This window comes from Centroberyx affinis, unplaced genomic scaffold (genome assembly GCF_046629955.1).
Source record: "Centroberyx affinis isolate AG114_WGS23_722 - 3 ecotype Tasmania unplaced genomic scaffold, CSIRO-AGI_Caff_v1 ptg001499l_1, whole genome shotgun sequence".
In the NCBI taxonomy this organism is placed as follows: domain Eukaryota; kingdom Metazoa; phylum Chordata; class Actinopteri; order Beryciformes; family Berycidae; genus Centroberyx; species Centroberyx affinis.
Window position 1 is genome coordinate 426 of NW_027279963.1, and position 17,163 is coordinate 17,588.

The 17,163-nt window shown below is 40.1% G+C and overlaps 2 protein-coding genes across 4 annotated transcripts in view; one reads left to right on the forward strand and one right to left on the reverse strand.

Annotated features, from left to right (window-relative positions):
• Window positions 1–2,367: 2,367 nt before the first annotated feature.
• Window positions 2,368–9,799, reverse strand: LOC139650507 (B-cell scaffold protein with ankyrin repeats-like; the record flags this gene model as incomplete). Its single annotated transcript, XM_071527199.1, has 7 exons — window positions 9,795–9,799; window positions 9,167–9,600; window positions 6,678–6,811; window positions 6,436–6,574; window positions 5,239–5,381; window positions 3,572–3,686; window positions 2,368–2,567 (listed from the first exon to the last, which is right to left on the reverse strand). Coding segments are annotated over exons 1-7 (1,170 nt in total), but the record flags the coding sequence as incomplete, so codon positions are not given.
• Window positions 9,800–15,652: 5,853 nt separating this feature from the next.
• The window catches only part of LOC139650505 (protein phosphatase 3 catalytic subunit alpha), a 63,054-nt gene continuing 61,543 nt past the window's right edge, over window positions 15,653–17,163 (forward strand). For all 3 annotated transcript variants that reach the window (XM_071527198.1, XM_071527197.1, XM_071527196.1), the window contains exon 1: window positions 15,653–15,849. In XM_071527198.1, the coding sequence (XP_071383299.1) occupies window positions 15,789–15,849 (61 nt within the window). In that variant the 5' untranslated portion in view covers window positions 15,653–15,788. The remainder of the gene's footprint in view (window positions 15,850–17,163) is intronic.

The following is a 17,163-nucleotide window of genomic DNA, read 5'->3' on the forward strand; positions in this document are numbered from 1 at the left end:
TTGCTCCATCTGCAATCACTCGCAATTAGCAGCGTTGCTAGGGGGATAAATACATTTGCAACAGCTGTTGGAGTGTCTAAATTTCCCTCGAGGGGGAATTCTCCATAGGCTGATCCAAGACATCAGAGAGAGTAAAAAGTTACCGGTTTTGCAAACGAAGATGAGGGATAACACGTAAATAACACATAAATAAATGTCCATTTTGCTGTACTCTCTTTTGCCAATTGATATACAGTAACTCCATAGTGGTTCACACTAGCCAGTTCATTAAAGTTTTTACATTTGCTGTTCTAAACACTCTGGTCTTTCCTGGGAAAAATCCTCTGTTGCACAGGATGTGATGCATTTTCAGTTTCCGGCAGCAGCAACTGCAGTTTGTTTGTAATAAACAGAAGAAGAAGTGGGTAGTTAGCATAAGCAGCGATGGCCACCAAGGCTGAACCAACAAAGAAGTGTCTCTGGGAAGTGCAGTGCAAAAACACCACACCAATGACTGCTTAACACCAAATATGTTGCCAAAAAACAAAACAAAAACAAACAAGGATCTCGAAGATTACCACTTTAACTCAGCTTTGAAATTTTAGTGCCAGTGACAGTAGATACACCTGTTTGTACTTAGTGTCATTTTGTCTTGACAGTGATTGGCTTGCACATTGCAAGCCAATCGCTAATACACAAGATCTGAGGCACTGTAACTAGGCTATTTCTATAAAAAAAAAAGGTTTTATGCTCATGTGAAAAATCTGTTTTTATGTTAAATGGAAGGATTGAGAGCGGGCATGTGTTTATCTCTTGCCATGGGTAATTATGTGCAGTTGGAATATGTGGGGAGTTATTTGCAGACCGCACCAGAGAGAACATTAGAGTGTTTTCAACCTGCCATCTTGGCTGTATCACTAGGTGTATCTTTTCTGTTTTTAATGATTACTGTCCTCACTGCCTAATGAAATTAGCATCGGAAAGAGCATTATGATGCCAGTGTCCTCTGGCTTTATCAAATAAACGGATGCACACGCGTGCATGACGATCCATTAAATTTGGATTGCTAGTCATTAGTGAGTAAATGGTGAACGTGCTTCTCTTGTGTTACTGTACCTGCACAGTGAAACGGGAGGTTGAGCAGGGAGAGGCTCTCCATATTAACATCAGAAAATGGCAACCATTACACGAGAAATCTCAACATTAGCTGCTGCATAATCATCCTAATGTATGCAGACGACCTGCACTCACACTGCAAACGCACCACTGTGCATGCATGAACAAACACAGCCTTTCTAGTCTCTGTGGGGGCAATCCATCAGGAACCTTGCAAGCCTAGCACAGCCGAGACAAGGAGAGCTGGTTAGCCGTAAATCCACTGGCTGTGTCTTGGACTGGAAGTAAAGATGCTGTGGTTAGCGGGGGAAGGGTGGCGGCGGCGTCTTCCAGGAGGAGAATGAGCTGACCCCTGACACACAGCTCTCTCTCCTTGCTTTCCATCCCTCTATCCACTCCAGCCTGTTCATTATTGATGGAGCACCACTCACTCCACGAGGCCTAACGCAGTACTGGCCTTAGTGAGGGCATTCCTGAGTGCAAGGCTGTATTGTTCGCCTGCGAGATCTCAAGAGGTGTGTCGTTTTCCTCAGCTCTGGTCCAGGTTGCTAACAGGTTGCTATGGAATTCCATTTAGCTGGCATTGCGTTCATTCAGGAAACGGTCTGGACTAGCTACCCAAGAAATGTCTTCGGGTTGTTTTAACTGGCGAAGAAGTCACCAAACATGAAATGTGCTTACCAGATATTAGCGGTTCAAGGAATGCCTGTGCTATATGGATAGACCATAGAGCTAAAACATTACACTGCAAAAAAGGTCCATCTTAACATTTATCAGTCATTTAGTCTCATATTCAATCTTTTAGATTTTATTTTTCTTTAAACAGAGGAAACTGCCATTGAGGTGAGATAACTCCAATGCAGTTTCACTTGTTTCAGGAATTTTCTAGAAATGAGTGTCACTATCTTGAAACAAGTCAAAATAAAGCAGATCACTGCACTACTATCAAGAAAATTAAACTTGATTCTACAAAATTGTTGAAACAATTTATTCGCATTGGAAACAAGTGAACTGATCAAACCCCATTGGCAGATTTTTTTCACTTGTTTTAAGAAATTTATGATTTTAGGACTCAATAATAGACTACATGACGTGTTAAGAGGGAGATTTCTTGCAGTGTATTTTTTAACACCTTACACAAATGAATGCCTACTGGAACAAGGTGAAAGTCATCATGAGACAGAGAAGAATGACTATAAATAGGTACAAAAGAGATAGAGAGGCTGATAGAGAGACCCAAGAGATGCAAATGGCCAATGAGGAAATGGTTACCAGTGTTTCCTTCAACAAGATGTGAAGCTCTGTATGGCCGTGACTCTTGGCGATCTGGATGGGCGTCTGTCCGTGGCGGTTGGCTGTGCACAGCACCCGCTCAGCGCCCGGGCACTGCAGCAGCAGGCTGGAGACGCTCTTGAACCCGTTCTGGGCGGCAAAGTGGAGCAGCGAGGGCACGTCCGCAAGGTGGAGCTCTGCTGAAGACGATTTGGTTGGGTGAAAACAAGAATCTGCCCCTAAAATTGTCATTTTTTACAAAGTCTAGCTGATTTATGTAACAGTGTGCACACAATATTCTTTAAAGACTGAAGATTGTGCCACATACTTGATGAGGTCAGTGTTTCTTTCAGTGCCTCCATCTAGGTGATAACTTTAAATTGACCCAATGCAGTCTGAGGATTTTGGGTTGTTTCTTTCTCTCTCTGTCTCTTTTCGACGTGTTTACATTGAAAAGCGTGGAAGAAAGACAGCACCGAGGCACATATTGACCTGTTTGTCATGGAAACATTTCTCTATGCCCTTTTTAGCAGAGTTAAGAATCAATCTCAGCAGCTGATGAAGCCATCAATCTGCCGCATAATGAGCCAAGAAATAATGGAAGGCTTTCTTCATGGCGGATAATGTGCATCATGCAGGAGGAATAAATTGTGTGAGCAGAATGTTGCATCCATGCTGTTGTACAAACACATGCTAAGAGGAAGATAATGAATTAATTGGAGATACTGTTGTGTTGAGGCATTACCATAAATGCTGCTAATGTCTTGTATGTAAAACAAAGCATCATTTTCTTTCATTATCCCCCGTCAGCTCTCGTAATGGTAATAAGTTATTCCTATGCAGATCTACAGTAACTGGACTGTATGTGTGAATAATAAGCAAAAGTCAACTGGCTCACAAAAAATGTCTGATTATTACATTTCAATATTTTAGAGATAATTATGACTATACAACTACTGTGTTTTGGTCACTTACTATATCATACTTTAGCTAACATCACATAAAAGATTTCTTTGTCAAATAAAAAAATGATTAGAGATGAATCACAGTCAACAAATCTTTTAAGATGGTATGTTTGCTTGAGCATCAATGAAATTCAAAATGTGAAAGTGGTGATGGGCTTGGTTGGCCCCAGCAAGACTTTCCCTCATGGTTTGTGGTATGCCTACTCAGAAGATATTAATCACTCTCAGTCTTACAGTACCTCTCTCAGGTGCTTTTTCACACCGCAGTCCCGGAAAGCCCCCGGTGGGCATTCCCTCCAGCAGCATGGAGGACAACTTCTGGTCCAGCTTCTCCACAGACGACACCTGAAGAGCCTGCCGTCCACACAGACACTCAATTTGAAACCATCGGTTGAGGCATGGCTCCAAAGAGGAACTAGAAACCTTTTTTTTTTTTTTTTATTGCTACACTATAATTCACAGTGAACAAGTAATGCTAGCTCCTAGAAAACAATGGGAGTGTATTTGTTCAGCTTTGTAAGGACATCCAGCATTGTAAGGCAGAGTATGTAATGGCAAAATGCAAAAATAGCAGGTTGGATACAAATTCATTTGGGGTGGGTAAAAGTTATTACTGCCAGACATCAGTGTCCTGTATTGCCAATTTCGAGTCTTAGTTTGAAAGATGGCAGCATTCACTATTCTCATTCATTCTCTTGGCAAATTGGGCTTTTGGCATTGGGAAGTGGACTGCTCAAGTTTGCTTCTTCAGCAAAAGAGGCCTAATCAAATCAAGTGTTCATGGCTGAGGCAAGGCTGAAACTAAAACCTGCCGTCTCTTCAGTTTCAGAGAGGAGATGGTATAGCAGTGCACATAAACATCAGCAGGAAATATGCTGATTCAAATTATCAGCTGTTTTTCAATGTCTTTCTAATGGCTTGATGTGGATCGATCACAGGCAGCGTTTTGGGGTGGGGATTGACGCATTTCTATAACTGAGTTACATAACGGTGAGTCACTAAGTATAATAACACATTCAAACTGGCTAGGTGGAATTACTTTGATTGAGGAGGAAGAGAAAAGCATTGTGCTCATACATATCCTTAACATTACTAAATCAGTGACTGACCATTTATTTGAATGCATTTGCAAAGATAACTTCACAGTACTTAAAATAGTCATACAATGCATTAGGCCTACTCTAAAGTCTATACTTTTTTTTTACTCTAAAGTAATTCTGTAATGTAACTTATTACATAGGGTCATACATAGCATAAAATACGTACATAAAGTAATATCAATAATATCAACATCAACATATTTACAAACTTAGTATATCTGAGGTATTTGTAGCTGTGCAAATGGCATGGTAAACATGGCAGTAGTGCAAAAAAAGAGTAATTAAAGTGCGGAAACAGGGGGGAGAGGGGGCAGAGGGGAGGGATCAGGGTGTGAATGTTGGTAGGTGAGAGAACATGGAGGGGAGTGTGTATGGTGTGTGGTGTAGATTACACTTTGAATTACATACTATTTTCTCAGGGTAACTTACCCAACGCTGATCGTAAACCACAGTTTACAGAAACCGTTCTATCAAATAAATAAAGTTTAGAAACATGTCGACAAGCTACATTTTAATTATAGTTCTGTTGTTCGCTGCAGTGTTTGTTGAAAGCTTATGTGGCAATGTTGCCAGCCAATATCCACAACTGCAAATAGGCAATGTTATTTCTTGGAAAGTTAGATTCATAATATAAAAAGATATATCCCTTGGTCTAATATCGATGTAAAATATGATCTTTAGATAAGGTTTTCAAAATAAAAGTATGATAAACAGCTCCAACTCCAACTAATAGGTTGTATGGACTAAAATGTAAATATTCTACCTGAGTGAAATATCCCTCTAACGGCCCTAAACAGCAGGCCTACCTGACACATGAAGTCTACAGGATCTGCCACCCTGGTCAGGAGGTGGGTGATCTCCTCCATGGTGCTGTAGTACTGTAACTGGGCCTTGCTCAGTGCCTCTCCACCACTGTACAGGGTCACACTGACGTTTCCTGCTGGGAAATCTGCAGTGGACAACACATAGTAACTGTACATAGGCACTTAGATGTGGTTTGGAGCACATTTTAACACCTCACTTATAACCCATTTCAAGTAGGGCATTAGGAGGGAAAAAAGAGCAGAAGAAAAAGAAGAAGAACAATCTGTATATGTAGCACTTTTCAACACAGGGTTACAAATTGATTTACAAAGGATAAAAAAAAACATAAAATCAACAGCAAAAGCAATAACAGCAAGTGAGAAATATAAAAGCCAGTCAAGAGGGAGGTCAAAAACAATAATAAGTGCTCATTACATAATAGCGAGTCTATAAAAGTGAGTTTTAAGAAGTGATGATGCAGATTTAGCAGCCTGAGCTCCTCATGCAGGTCGATCCAAACTGTGGGAACCGATCACAACTTGTTTTTAACCTGCATTTTGGAACAGCCAATAGAAATCTTCCCTCAGGCTATGATCCAGCTCATACGGGATTAAAAGGTCAGAGATAGACCCATCTGTACCATAAGTGTGATCAGTAAAATCTTAAAATAATTTCTGGTAGCCTTTCTTTTCATTTTGTCCCAGTAGCAATCCTAGCTGCTGTGTTTTGTACAGGTTTGGGTGGACAGACAGACTTCTGACTGAGGCAGGAATACAGAGAATTGCAGTTGTCTAAGCAAAAAAAAAAAAAGATAAAAACATGAATGACTTTTTCCAGATCACTGAAGGACAAAAACTGCTTACTTTTGGAAACTCTCTTAACCTTCTTGCAAAAGCTGAAATTGGCATAAAAAACTTTACACCCAAGTTTCTAGCTGGCTTTACATTGGCAGACACAGTGCCTATTTGATGGTGAATCCATTTTGATGTTTAGTTTTGATGTGGTTTCATGTGGTTGTACTGTACACCATTGCGAGGACTTCTTTCCCCGTCTCTTCCTTCAGTTTACGACATGAACCAATGATTATATTCCACCGTTTCTATGACTTTTCTAAGTTGAACTGCCAGTGAAGTGAAAGATATCACTGTAATAAGCATTCCTTTCATCATATACAGATTAGTTTTCATTATTTTGCTCACCTGGTGCATTGACACACAGGATCTGCTCATTCCAGTGGAGCGGCTTCAGTCTCACCCTCTGACTGCCACCGCTGAACTCCACCTCAGCGTCGCTGCCGGCCACTTGATCTTTCAGAAGAATGAATACCTCCTTGGAGCTCTACGAAAGAGAGAAAACAGCATAACAGTATGTACCGCAGTATAGTGAGTGTTTGGTGTGTTTTATGAAGTAGGGCCCACTAATGACTGGATCAGTGTCTCACCCCACAGGGAACTCTGGGAGGGACGACCACAAAGCCCGATCTGACTCCAGGTGACTGCATTTGCTCCGGCTTCTGCTCTGATCCTGATGATCTGCCTGGCAAGGGGTTGGCATTTACTGCTGTGGCTGATGCACCTTTAAAAGAGGGGACACTAATCTTGAATTATGTTCTAGCAGTGTCTACATAAAGTGTCGTTCAAATGTCTGAAGTTTAGCAAGGTGTGTGTTTATTTAAAAATGGAAGGTATTTCACCACAATTCAGGAAAATGCTGTAATGCGGTTTTATGTTATTGTGTATTATTGTGATTATCTTAAAGTCACACTGAAATGAAAAATTTAGCTCATTCATACCATATACTGTACCTATTTGACAATTGTGACTTAAAAAAAAAATTCAAATTGTCATAGAAGCAACAACAAAACTTCAACAAAACATCTGAGTCTGAGCCAGAGAAAGCTTCAACAACCTATTCATGAGTACCAGATATCTAGCACAAGGTTAACAAGTGACTTGTGCTGGTGTGCAGACCAAAAACAGTAGACTGAGCAACATGCAGTAGATAATATGATTCGTGCTCAAAATGTTCCTTTTTTCCCTGCTTTAACCACTCAGGCAGCTCAGGGGAGAGCAGAAGAATAGAAAAAATGTGTGGGCACTTCATCATCAGTGTCATTTCTATGTGTAGGAGCAACACCAGACAGTCTCTAATTTACAGAAAGTGTTCTTGTTAAACATTATATTATTGATTTGAAGGTTGTTTAGGATGATTTCTCCATTTCTTGTATTGTTGATATGTTCCTGTGTTTTGAAACATGTCACAGGCGTCTCTATCATGCCCATTAAATGTTATATTAGCTCAGTTTTGATAATGTTTAAGGCGATTATTATGCATTTGCAGCTTCACCTGGGCTATAGAGTAAGCCCAGTCAAACAAATACCTAACAATCAAAAAGAATTATCCTTTAAGATTAAGGAGAATGTTTCCTTCAATGCCCTGTACTTCTGCATTTGTATTATAACTGTGAGTGGGAGGCCGGTCTGAACTGCTTTATTGTGTCACAGTGTGACGAAGTGAGCATGGTTCATTTGAATTTGCATGGCTAGAGATAACTTATCAGAGATGGCCGAAGAGGAAACTGGCTATTTTGCATCAGATGTTCCTTCTGCACACACCTGTATCAATATCAGTTTTGGTGCCCCTTGTTATTTTATACAAATAGTGCAATTAGGGAAAACGGGAATGGAGACAGAGGGTAACTGGCAGGGAAGATGAGGACGAGCTACGAGACACCACACTTTCACCAAACTTTCCTCTGCAGCTGGTGCTAAGAAACATTAATTGTCAGTCTTCAGCACACATAATTCTCAGAAAAAAAAAAAAAAAGGAAAAGTCGCTAAACAGGTTGCCAAGCCGCTGCTGAGGCATTCTTACAAATAATGAGCATTCTTTTCCCTTCGCATTCATGACAGGGGAACAGCAAGGCCACACATAATCTTTCCTGGAAGACGTCTGTGTCGAGGAGCGTGATTGTATTCTGGGTTTCCAAGATTAGGACGCACGCAGCGTCTGAATTTCCGATCTGTTTTACTCTCTTCCATTATGATATTATCCAGTGGTATAAGCCAGGGGGAGACCGATGTATCGCTTTACGGATAAAAGTGATAAAAGTCAGATATCGGCCAGTCAATGGTGTCTACCTCTGATATGATGAATTTGATGCAGTTTGTTTGATTGCATAGTCATTGTACAATTGAGTATGAATGAATATATTTTATTATGACGATGATTATTATCATCCTTAGTTTCAGTGGAGACTTTTAGTGTCACATGGTCTAAATGTTGTTTCAGAGGCTTTTCCACTGAACACTTGGTGGATTTTTTGGGCATGAATCTGATCAAATTTAAAGATGTTGAACATCAGTACAAAATATCAGCTATCGGCAGCTATCAATCCAAAAATATTGGTATAACAGCCTTGAAAAACCTAATTCGGTTGAACCGTAGCATTAACTGTATGGTGAACATTTTGATATTCTTATGCACTGATATGTTGTGATATGAAATGATAAGAACTAGTATCACTTAATTTGACTTATTTAAAGAAAGAGGGTAGAGCTGTGGGGAAACTGTGGTGGAATACAATGGTTCCACATCTCACTGGTTCCCAAAATAGGGTCCAGGGACCTACACGGGTCCTTGAGGGGGGTCCCAGGGGGTCCCCAGTGAACAGACAAATAGTTTAATTTCACTATTATTTCATTCTGTAGAGGTTAGCACAGTGAGAGAATGTATAAGGATGAGGGTTTTGTTCATGGGATTCACTCTCCACACTGTTGCCCCCCATCTTCTAGTATAGACAGCTGTGTATCAAGTCATATCTAACAACAAAATCCCCTCAGATGGGGCATCTTGAAACGTGTGGTCAGCAGTCTAATATGTAGCTCTTTGGGGGTCCTAGAAAAAAAAGTTTGGGAAGCGATGCCATACCTTTCCTCACAATATCAGTAACGGTGGACAAGTACTCGTGAACATCTTGTTCGCTGGAGATCAGCAGGCACTGGTCTCCGTTGAGGGGCACCACCTCCAGCAGAGGGGCCAGGCTGTCCACCCCGCACAGCAGCACCACCACACGACCCGCGGGACTCAGCACCCGGGCCAGGAAGAAGCGCCACAGCTGGCACAGGCCCTCCAGCATGCCCTTGGAGAGGATCAGGAGCTTGCACTTGTATTTGGCCAGCCGCAGGAAGTCGTCCCGCCGGCTGGACACCGTGGCGATGTCGTAGCAGAAGATCCCACCCTCCGGGATGTGACCGGTGAAGTTGGAGCGCAGGTATTTGGCCCACTGCTCCGCCTCTGACTCGTAGATGATGAGCAGGTCCTCAGCTGAAGAGAGAGATAATAGGGAAAAAAAAGATAATATTCTGCTCAAATCCCAGAATGAAAAAGGAATTGGAAGTTCACAATGAGTTTTAGCATATTTTGTTAAGAAATAAATCGCAACACTTGAATAGTCCAATGTTGATATTCAACTATCAGGTAACAAAAAGTAGATGTTCAACAAAGTGTCACTTGCCTATTTGCTGCATCTCTACAGACTATGTAACCTTATCCTGACCCCATTTTTAAATCTAAACCCCACTCTAACATTAACTCTAACCCAGACACTGAATATCTATATACTTTTCACACTACTATAAATATCACCTGAAACTCAGTAGACTTTGTAGTGACACATTTTTAACAGAGTAACAGTATTTTAACAGTATAACAGTGTTTTTCTGGAAAAACTGAATGTGCCCCTGTTCTTCATTATTTTACTTTAAGCTGCATAAGTTACATTTGTGGGAACAGGCATGTTTCCAGTGTTTCCAGACTGTCCTGCAACTGACCCACATACTGTAGAGGGAAAGTGTTACTGCCTCCACTGCAACAAAACAAGATATAACACACTGTATGGAGAGGATGAGCAAGTTAAGATCTTCACTCACACAATCAGTATTTAAATACCTTAACTCACAGGGTGTGTTATTGATGTTGCGTAGATATTGAAATCTAAAAACAAACAGACTAAACATGGAAATTTAGTTACTGTTGCTGTCAACATTGTGCCAACAAAACAATACAGTTGTAAGACACTAATTTAAATAAACTAATTCAGAGTGAAACTATGTTGGTGTCACCATGATGATAAAACAACAAGACATACAAATTCATCTTTATCGTTATTCCAGTAAAAACGTATATGATAATGAAATAATGCAATAATGAATGAATAATGAAAAGGGATGGCTTACCTATCTGGCTCATGGTTGCAGTGCTGTTTGTCTGCAGGTCTCACTTCGCAGTGACATGGAAAACAGTGCTGCTATTGTCAGGCGCGGGTCAGATAAGAGGGAGTTTCCTGCTACGCAAGATTGGACAAGGAGATGAGACCAATTTTTCATAGTGAACGTGCAGGAAAACCTTTCTGTGCAGTTGCTGACGAGGGAGTACTGGTTCAATGGCAACATTTCCCAGCAACAAAGTTGATATGGAATTAAAATATGATGAAAAATCTGTACCCAGGCTCTGTGATTTGGACATGGAGCCATTCTGTCACCCAGGTTATTTTCTGACATCGTTGATCAAGGAACTGGCTGAAAGCACCTCTCTACTTCTGTATATTGAGCCTGATATGCAGAATGGTGTTTTAAATTTAGTTATAAAAGGTTTATAACTAGGCAAAGTTCATTCTGAAGAGGGCAGTAGCATGAAACATGTATCATCTGCTTTGAAAAAACTGATTGTCAACTAAAACTAAGATGAAAACGAGGTGTTAAACAACATTGTTGTAAACTGAAATAAACATAAAAACAAGACTGAAACTGAACTACATCTTGTCTACTTCTGAAACAAAACAAAACAAAAACAGAAATAGCCTATATGTCATATTTTTAGTTTTATGTTTGATTAAATGCAAGGGAATGAACTTTGGGCGTAGAATTTTGAAGTGGTCCCAAATTCAAGTTAGTTGAACATATTCATGAAAAATGTATGTGAATAAATTTGAAAAATAATTTATGATGTATTGTTTCTATTACACAATACCTGTTGAAAATATATACAAAATGCCTGTTATGAACTTCTGTCATTATACATTTAAACAATACCAGCCCAGCCAAAAACACTAAAACTAGAACTGAAACTAAATAAAAATTATACTAAAACTCAAACATTTATAAAAAAAAAAAAAAGAAATAAACTAAAACTACTAAAGCCGCACTGAACTAACTACTAAACTGAAATGAAATACAAATGATATACTTAACTTGCAACTTTAATAACCATGCCAATTATTTGTATTATTTACATAAAACTTTCCTCTAGAAAGATGGAAGACGGCTCCATGCAAGCTTAATAACGGCAGACTGAGGTTGAGTCGGTGACTTGAGCAGAATTTAATTCCAGTCTGCAAAGCCGGAGCAGGCAGAGCACACCAAATCCATTTTAAACTGACTAGAAGTTGAGGTGTGGTAAAAAACTATTGATCTAGTGTGAATGTCTACACTACAGGCAGAGATAAAGAGGCTGTGGGATGTTCTGGCCTAGTTAGTATGCACACATACAGTCCCTTATTGAGAGAAATCTTACACTCAGGGCTCCATTAAGTGCCTCCATCTGCCAAACAGCTGACTCATACTACACCAATGTCTCACTAATGGCAGTGTGCTACCATTTATTTCCTTTGAGAAACAGTAGGGGAACTGAAGTGCACAATTGTAGGGAAAATGAGCAGGTGAAAGCTGAAGTCTACTTCATGCAAAACGATGCCATTATCTCTAGTGAAGAAGCGACCACCGGTCTAGGTGCTGTGTACCTGGTGACTCACTGGCGGCACGTCACGCTGCTCTCCCAGCATTCATACATACTGATGCAAAGTTGGTGCACTTTGTTTATGGCCACAACAACCACACACACACACACACACACACACACACACACACACATCCATCCACAAAGGATCTCTAGATCTCTGCATCCAGATCTCTAATACAGCCAATAACTTGCTATCCAGGCCTACTATCTGCCCATAACATGTGATTTACTGGTAAATAAAATGGTTGGTTAACCGTAACCTCCAGTCAGTGATCATCAGAAGACAAACAACCATTTACCATCTATTGTATTATACAGTAGGCTACATTTGCAACTTGTGATGCACATGCAAATTGTTCATCTACAGTTACAGGTTTTTAATGGCTTTTAGCCCCATACATTTTGAACATTGAACCCAGCTTATTAAAAAAACTAGTGCAGTGCCCGTTCAAAATAGGTGTAGGCTATCAGTCGCTTGCTGCACAGAGCGCTGTTTGCTTCTTTATTCAAAGTTTATTAATATTGAATGTGTCGCATGTCCAATCCGACACTGCACATCCGTTGGTCCCCAGCAATACACCCACCAAGTGTGAAGTAGATCGGACGAACGGTTCTCGAGATATGCGAAGGACACACATACATAGTATGATGAGATGGGCACACACACATTCCTTTTTCAAACACTCTGCTCCTTAATTGGCGTCTAAATCAAACAGATTTGATATGATTATGACTTTAAATTCTTATCTTTCAATGTCTGTGATGGAAGATGCCCCCCCACACACAAACACACACCTTTTTCCAACCTATTTTGACTTACTCCTGACTCAACTATATAGTGTTTCTCAGCTTGTGATCTCTAGGAACATCAAAGCCAAGTACTGAAATGTAGTATATTCCCAAACAAGGGTTAACTAAAACTATCACTAAAACTAGGCATGAAAAAGCCTCCAAACCCATCTGAAATAATATAATTGGAAACATTATGCTGCCATCAAGGCTCTATACCAAACACCTGTTGCGTGTGTTCAGACATTTGGGGGTGAAACATGGAGACGTGCTCTCTCCCACATATGCAAATGATTTAGCCGTTCATGTCAACCTTCTAAACTGGGGTTGAAAGTGGTTGATATTGTATGCAGAACACCTGCAGAATATGCTGAATATTGTTGCTGATTGGTGAAATGGAGACTTGTGGTAAATCAGGATAAAATGCAAATTGTTCATTATAGCAAAGAATGTGTTGAGTGAAGCCGTTTTCCTTTTATCTTTGGTTCTACAGTGTTGTCATATACCGAGCAGTACAAGTACCTTGCCTTGATTTTGGATGAACACCTGACCTTTAAAGAGGGTGTGGGTGTATTATCTGATTCAGCTGGAGAGCAGTGGGAGCAGTATTGAATAGAGCGAAAGCCTGTAAGAACAGAGGATTTTGTATATACACAACTGTACAAGTCCTGTGCATGTCCTGTTTTAGATCATGTGTGGGGATTTCAGGAACATACAAATTGTAACACAATTCAATGCAGGGCTATTCGCTGTTTTTTTGGGACAAGCTCACTCCGATTCTAGCTATCTGTGGGAACCAACTGATATCAGACACAAATGTGAGATGCTTCGATTAGACCAGTAAACATGCCTGAAAAAAGATTCACGTGTAAAATATTTATTTGGGAAAATTCTAACTCCAGGATATTAGAAATAAGTTATTGCTTATGTACAGATAAGTATAATCAATAGATATATGGTATAAACCTAAACTGAGGACATATTATGTTATTAAGAAGGTCTGATACTTCACCTTTAGACAGACTGTTTGTTGTGTGGTTTGGGACAGACTGAAAATTAAATCCATTTTATGTTCTATTGTCCCTTATATGATGAAATGAGAAGTGTGCTCTTTAGTAAAATGTCTTCTGTCTCTGTTCATGTCTTTTGGTTGGGATATTCTATTTGTCAAACTTTATCTGTAAGACCTGGGAAAAAAAGGCAAAACACTTTGTATTTATGATACTTGAGTTTGCATAATGATATGCTGCTCTTTACGTTGTAGACGATGCAACTGAATGCATACTGTCCTGTCAGTCCATGTGGGCTGGGTAGTTTGTGCATGGCAATAAAATAAATTAAATCAAATAATGTCATATAAAAATTAACCTGATTTCTTTTCAGGTTCTGTCTGTTGGCTATGCTATGACTGAAATGGAAAGAGAATCACATGTGTAGGCATGAGCCCCAGATTAACTATCGATATTTTTTCAACACATTGAAACCTATTGGAACCAGCTAATGCAAATCAGGTACTAAGACACTCTATACAGGCATGACCATTGAAATCCTAGAACTTCAACAAACCTACAAACCAAAATAGGAACTAAACTTATAGCCCAAATACAAAAATAAAACTTAGCTAAAACCAGTAGATGCTGTGTGAAACCTCAATCAAACTTAACTGAAACGGAAACCAATAACTAAAATGAAAGGGGCCTTTTGAAGACAACTTTACACAAGATCTTTTTTCTCTGTATTGGGGAGATTCATTAAGACACAGAACACAAATGCTTAGTTCAATCATTTATGCCCAATGCACTATATTGAAAAACACTACCGTAACACTGCAGTAGCTTATGTGGAATGATGGCTGAGTCTAAAAGTGAATATTCAATAACAGGCAAGGCAGGCTAATGTCTGTCTGAAAGAAACTCTGTAACAGATGTGGTTGGCTTGGTCGTCGTTCACCTGCCGGGGCCCTGAGGACTCTTCAGACTGGCTTGTGTAGGCCTTTGGAAATCACATTCTCATTACTTCTACAACCCTTTACCCATTAGCCTTCTCTTGGGTTAGAAATGTAAAGGTTTGTGCACATAGACCAGCCAATAGAATGGAGTAAAAGGACACCTGCAAAAAGTAGAATTAAGACTCATTCTCCAGGTTCTCTAATGAAAAATCACAATAATTTGCCGATTTTATCCCTATAAGGACTTCGAGGGTCTGTGGTACAGTGTGGTAACAGTGAGTTCATTGTGACCTTATTGTACTTTATGGTGTATTTTTTTTTTAATCTCTTCTTATCCAGAAGTAGCAGGGACTGAAATGTTTATTATTTATTTTTATTCTTTTTTTTTTTTTTGCAACTGCAAAAAACTTCATTTCACATATACTTCAGAATATGTTTAGAGATATAAATACGTAATAGAAATTGCCCCCAAAAATGTTGTATAGTCTAAATATATAGTGGATAATGTATTTCCGGTGTCCAAATACATTTTAAACGAATGTCTTATTATTTATTTATTTATTTATTTAGTTATTTAGTTATTTATTTATTTATTTAATGACTATTGGGCATGCACAGCTAGAAACTGAGATCATAATTTATTCGTGCCAGGCTTGATTGACACAGGAACAGTCCTTTGATAAAAGCAGATGTAAAGGCAGAGCTGCAGCCTGCCGCTCTCCACCAATGGGAAGAGCCGGTGCGAGCCGGGGGCGGGTCCTGTCGGTAAGCAGGCTAGGCTGCACACTGCGCTCAGACAACTTGACACAGAGTAACAGTAAATCAGACAGAGCTGCTCCTACAGCACCAGCAGTGAAATTGTAACCCTGTTGCAAGTATTTTTGGCCACTGATAGGACCAAGTGAGATCACTGCGGTCTCTTCCTCTCGGATAGACTCACAGTTGTTCGGCAAGAGCAACGCCGGGATCGTTTTCAGACGCATTTCTGCTGTATCTCAATATTATATCACACTGGAAATGTCCGAAAACAAGCCGAATGATGACCCGAAGTTATCTACGACGGACAGGGTGGTGAAATGTAAGTGAAATTTCTATGCAGTTTAACCACACCGTTCTTACGTTGGAGAAGCCAGACGCTACAAACAGAGCTGTCTCTGACCAACAGGAGCAGACTTGAACAATTCATGGTCGCAGCAGCAGCAGCAGCAGCAGCAGCAGCAAATCTAGTCGAAATTATTTGCTGGCTACGGAGGAAGAAGGGTGTTAGCCGAGCTATGACAGCAGTAAAGTAGGAAGTGAGGGTAACTCCAGTTGTAGCCTACAACAATAATTTAGCTCGAAATGTGTCACATTCAGCCTGTGAGGCGTGATATAGCCGCTTGTCTCTATACACTGTGTTCACTAGCAACGAATGAACAGCCAACAGTGTGTAAGATGCATGACCATTTCATTGTGATACACACACACACATTGCACAGCAAGAAAGCAGTTTATGCATGCAGAGATATTGCACAACCATTGCATTCAACCCAAGGGCGTTTTTTTCCTCATTTTGCATGCATCACCAAACATAGTTCGGCTGAGGCTTTTTTCATCATCGCATAATACTACTTGATGTAGCCTATGTTTAGTCATTTCACATTTGGAGTATTCATTATGTGCATTTAGTATTCATGCCATATGGGGTCTTTCTTCCTGTCTCCTGTGTGTTTACAGGTCTGTCATGCCACCTTTGCAGTGTACCATAAGAATGCAATAAAGATCATAATCACATCGACCTAGCCCTTGAACAGGGAGTAAGAACAGTGAAGCCTACCTAGATTTCATGCCACTTTGATGCTGTCACTTGTAGGCTATTTAGTCAACACTCCACTGAAGTTGCAGACTCAAACCCTATTTCTCTGTTTTTTTTCTATTTTTTCCCATAGTGTGATCCCTTTATGTCAATCTCAGTTATATATCTTGTGGTAGAAAACAAAAGCAAAGCCCGTTGACTCAGATGGAAGATGATAGAACGTGTTTATTTGTGGATACCAGTGTGCTGGGTGTTTTTGATCCAACACTAGTTGCAAACATTATTTTCTCTGGCTGTATCACAACAAGCATGTGCAGGGATCACAGGCTGCACAGGCACAGGGGGGAATTGTTGAGTAATTTTATTCAGGCGTAGTTGCTGTCAGGGTTCAACCAGTAGAAATGATCGGATCATCAGTGACCATTGAACATTTAGATGTGGTGAGAAAAGAGGGGAGGCAATGACACAGTGTTCAAAAGACCATGAGTGGAATGATTGACTATACGCTACATGAAAGGCAGCCATGAGCTGTGGCTTGCTAAGCTCTATTGCAAATATAGTTCCACTTCATTAGTTTCTTAAGCATCGCCTGCACCA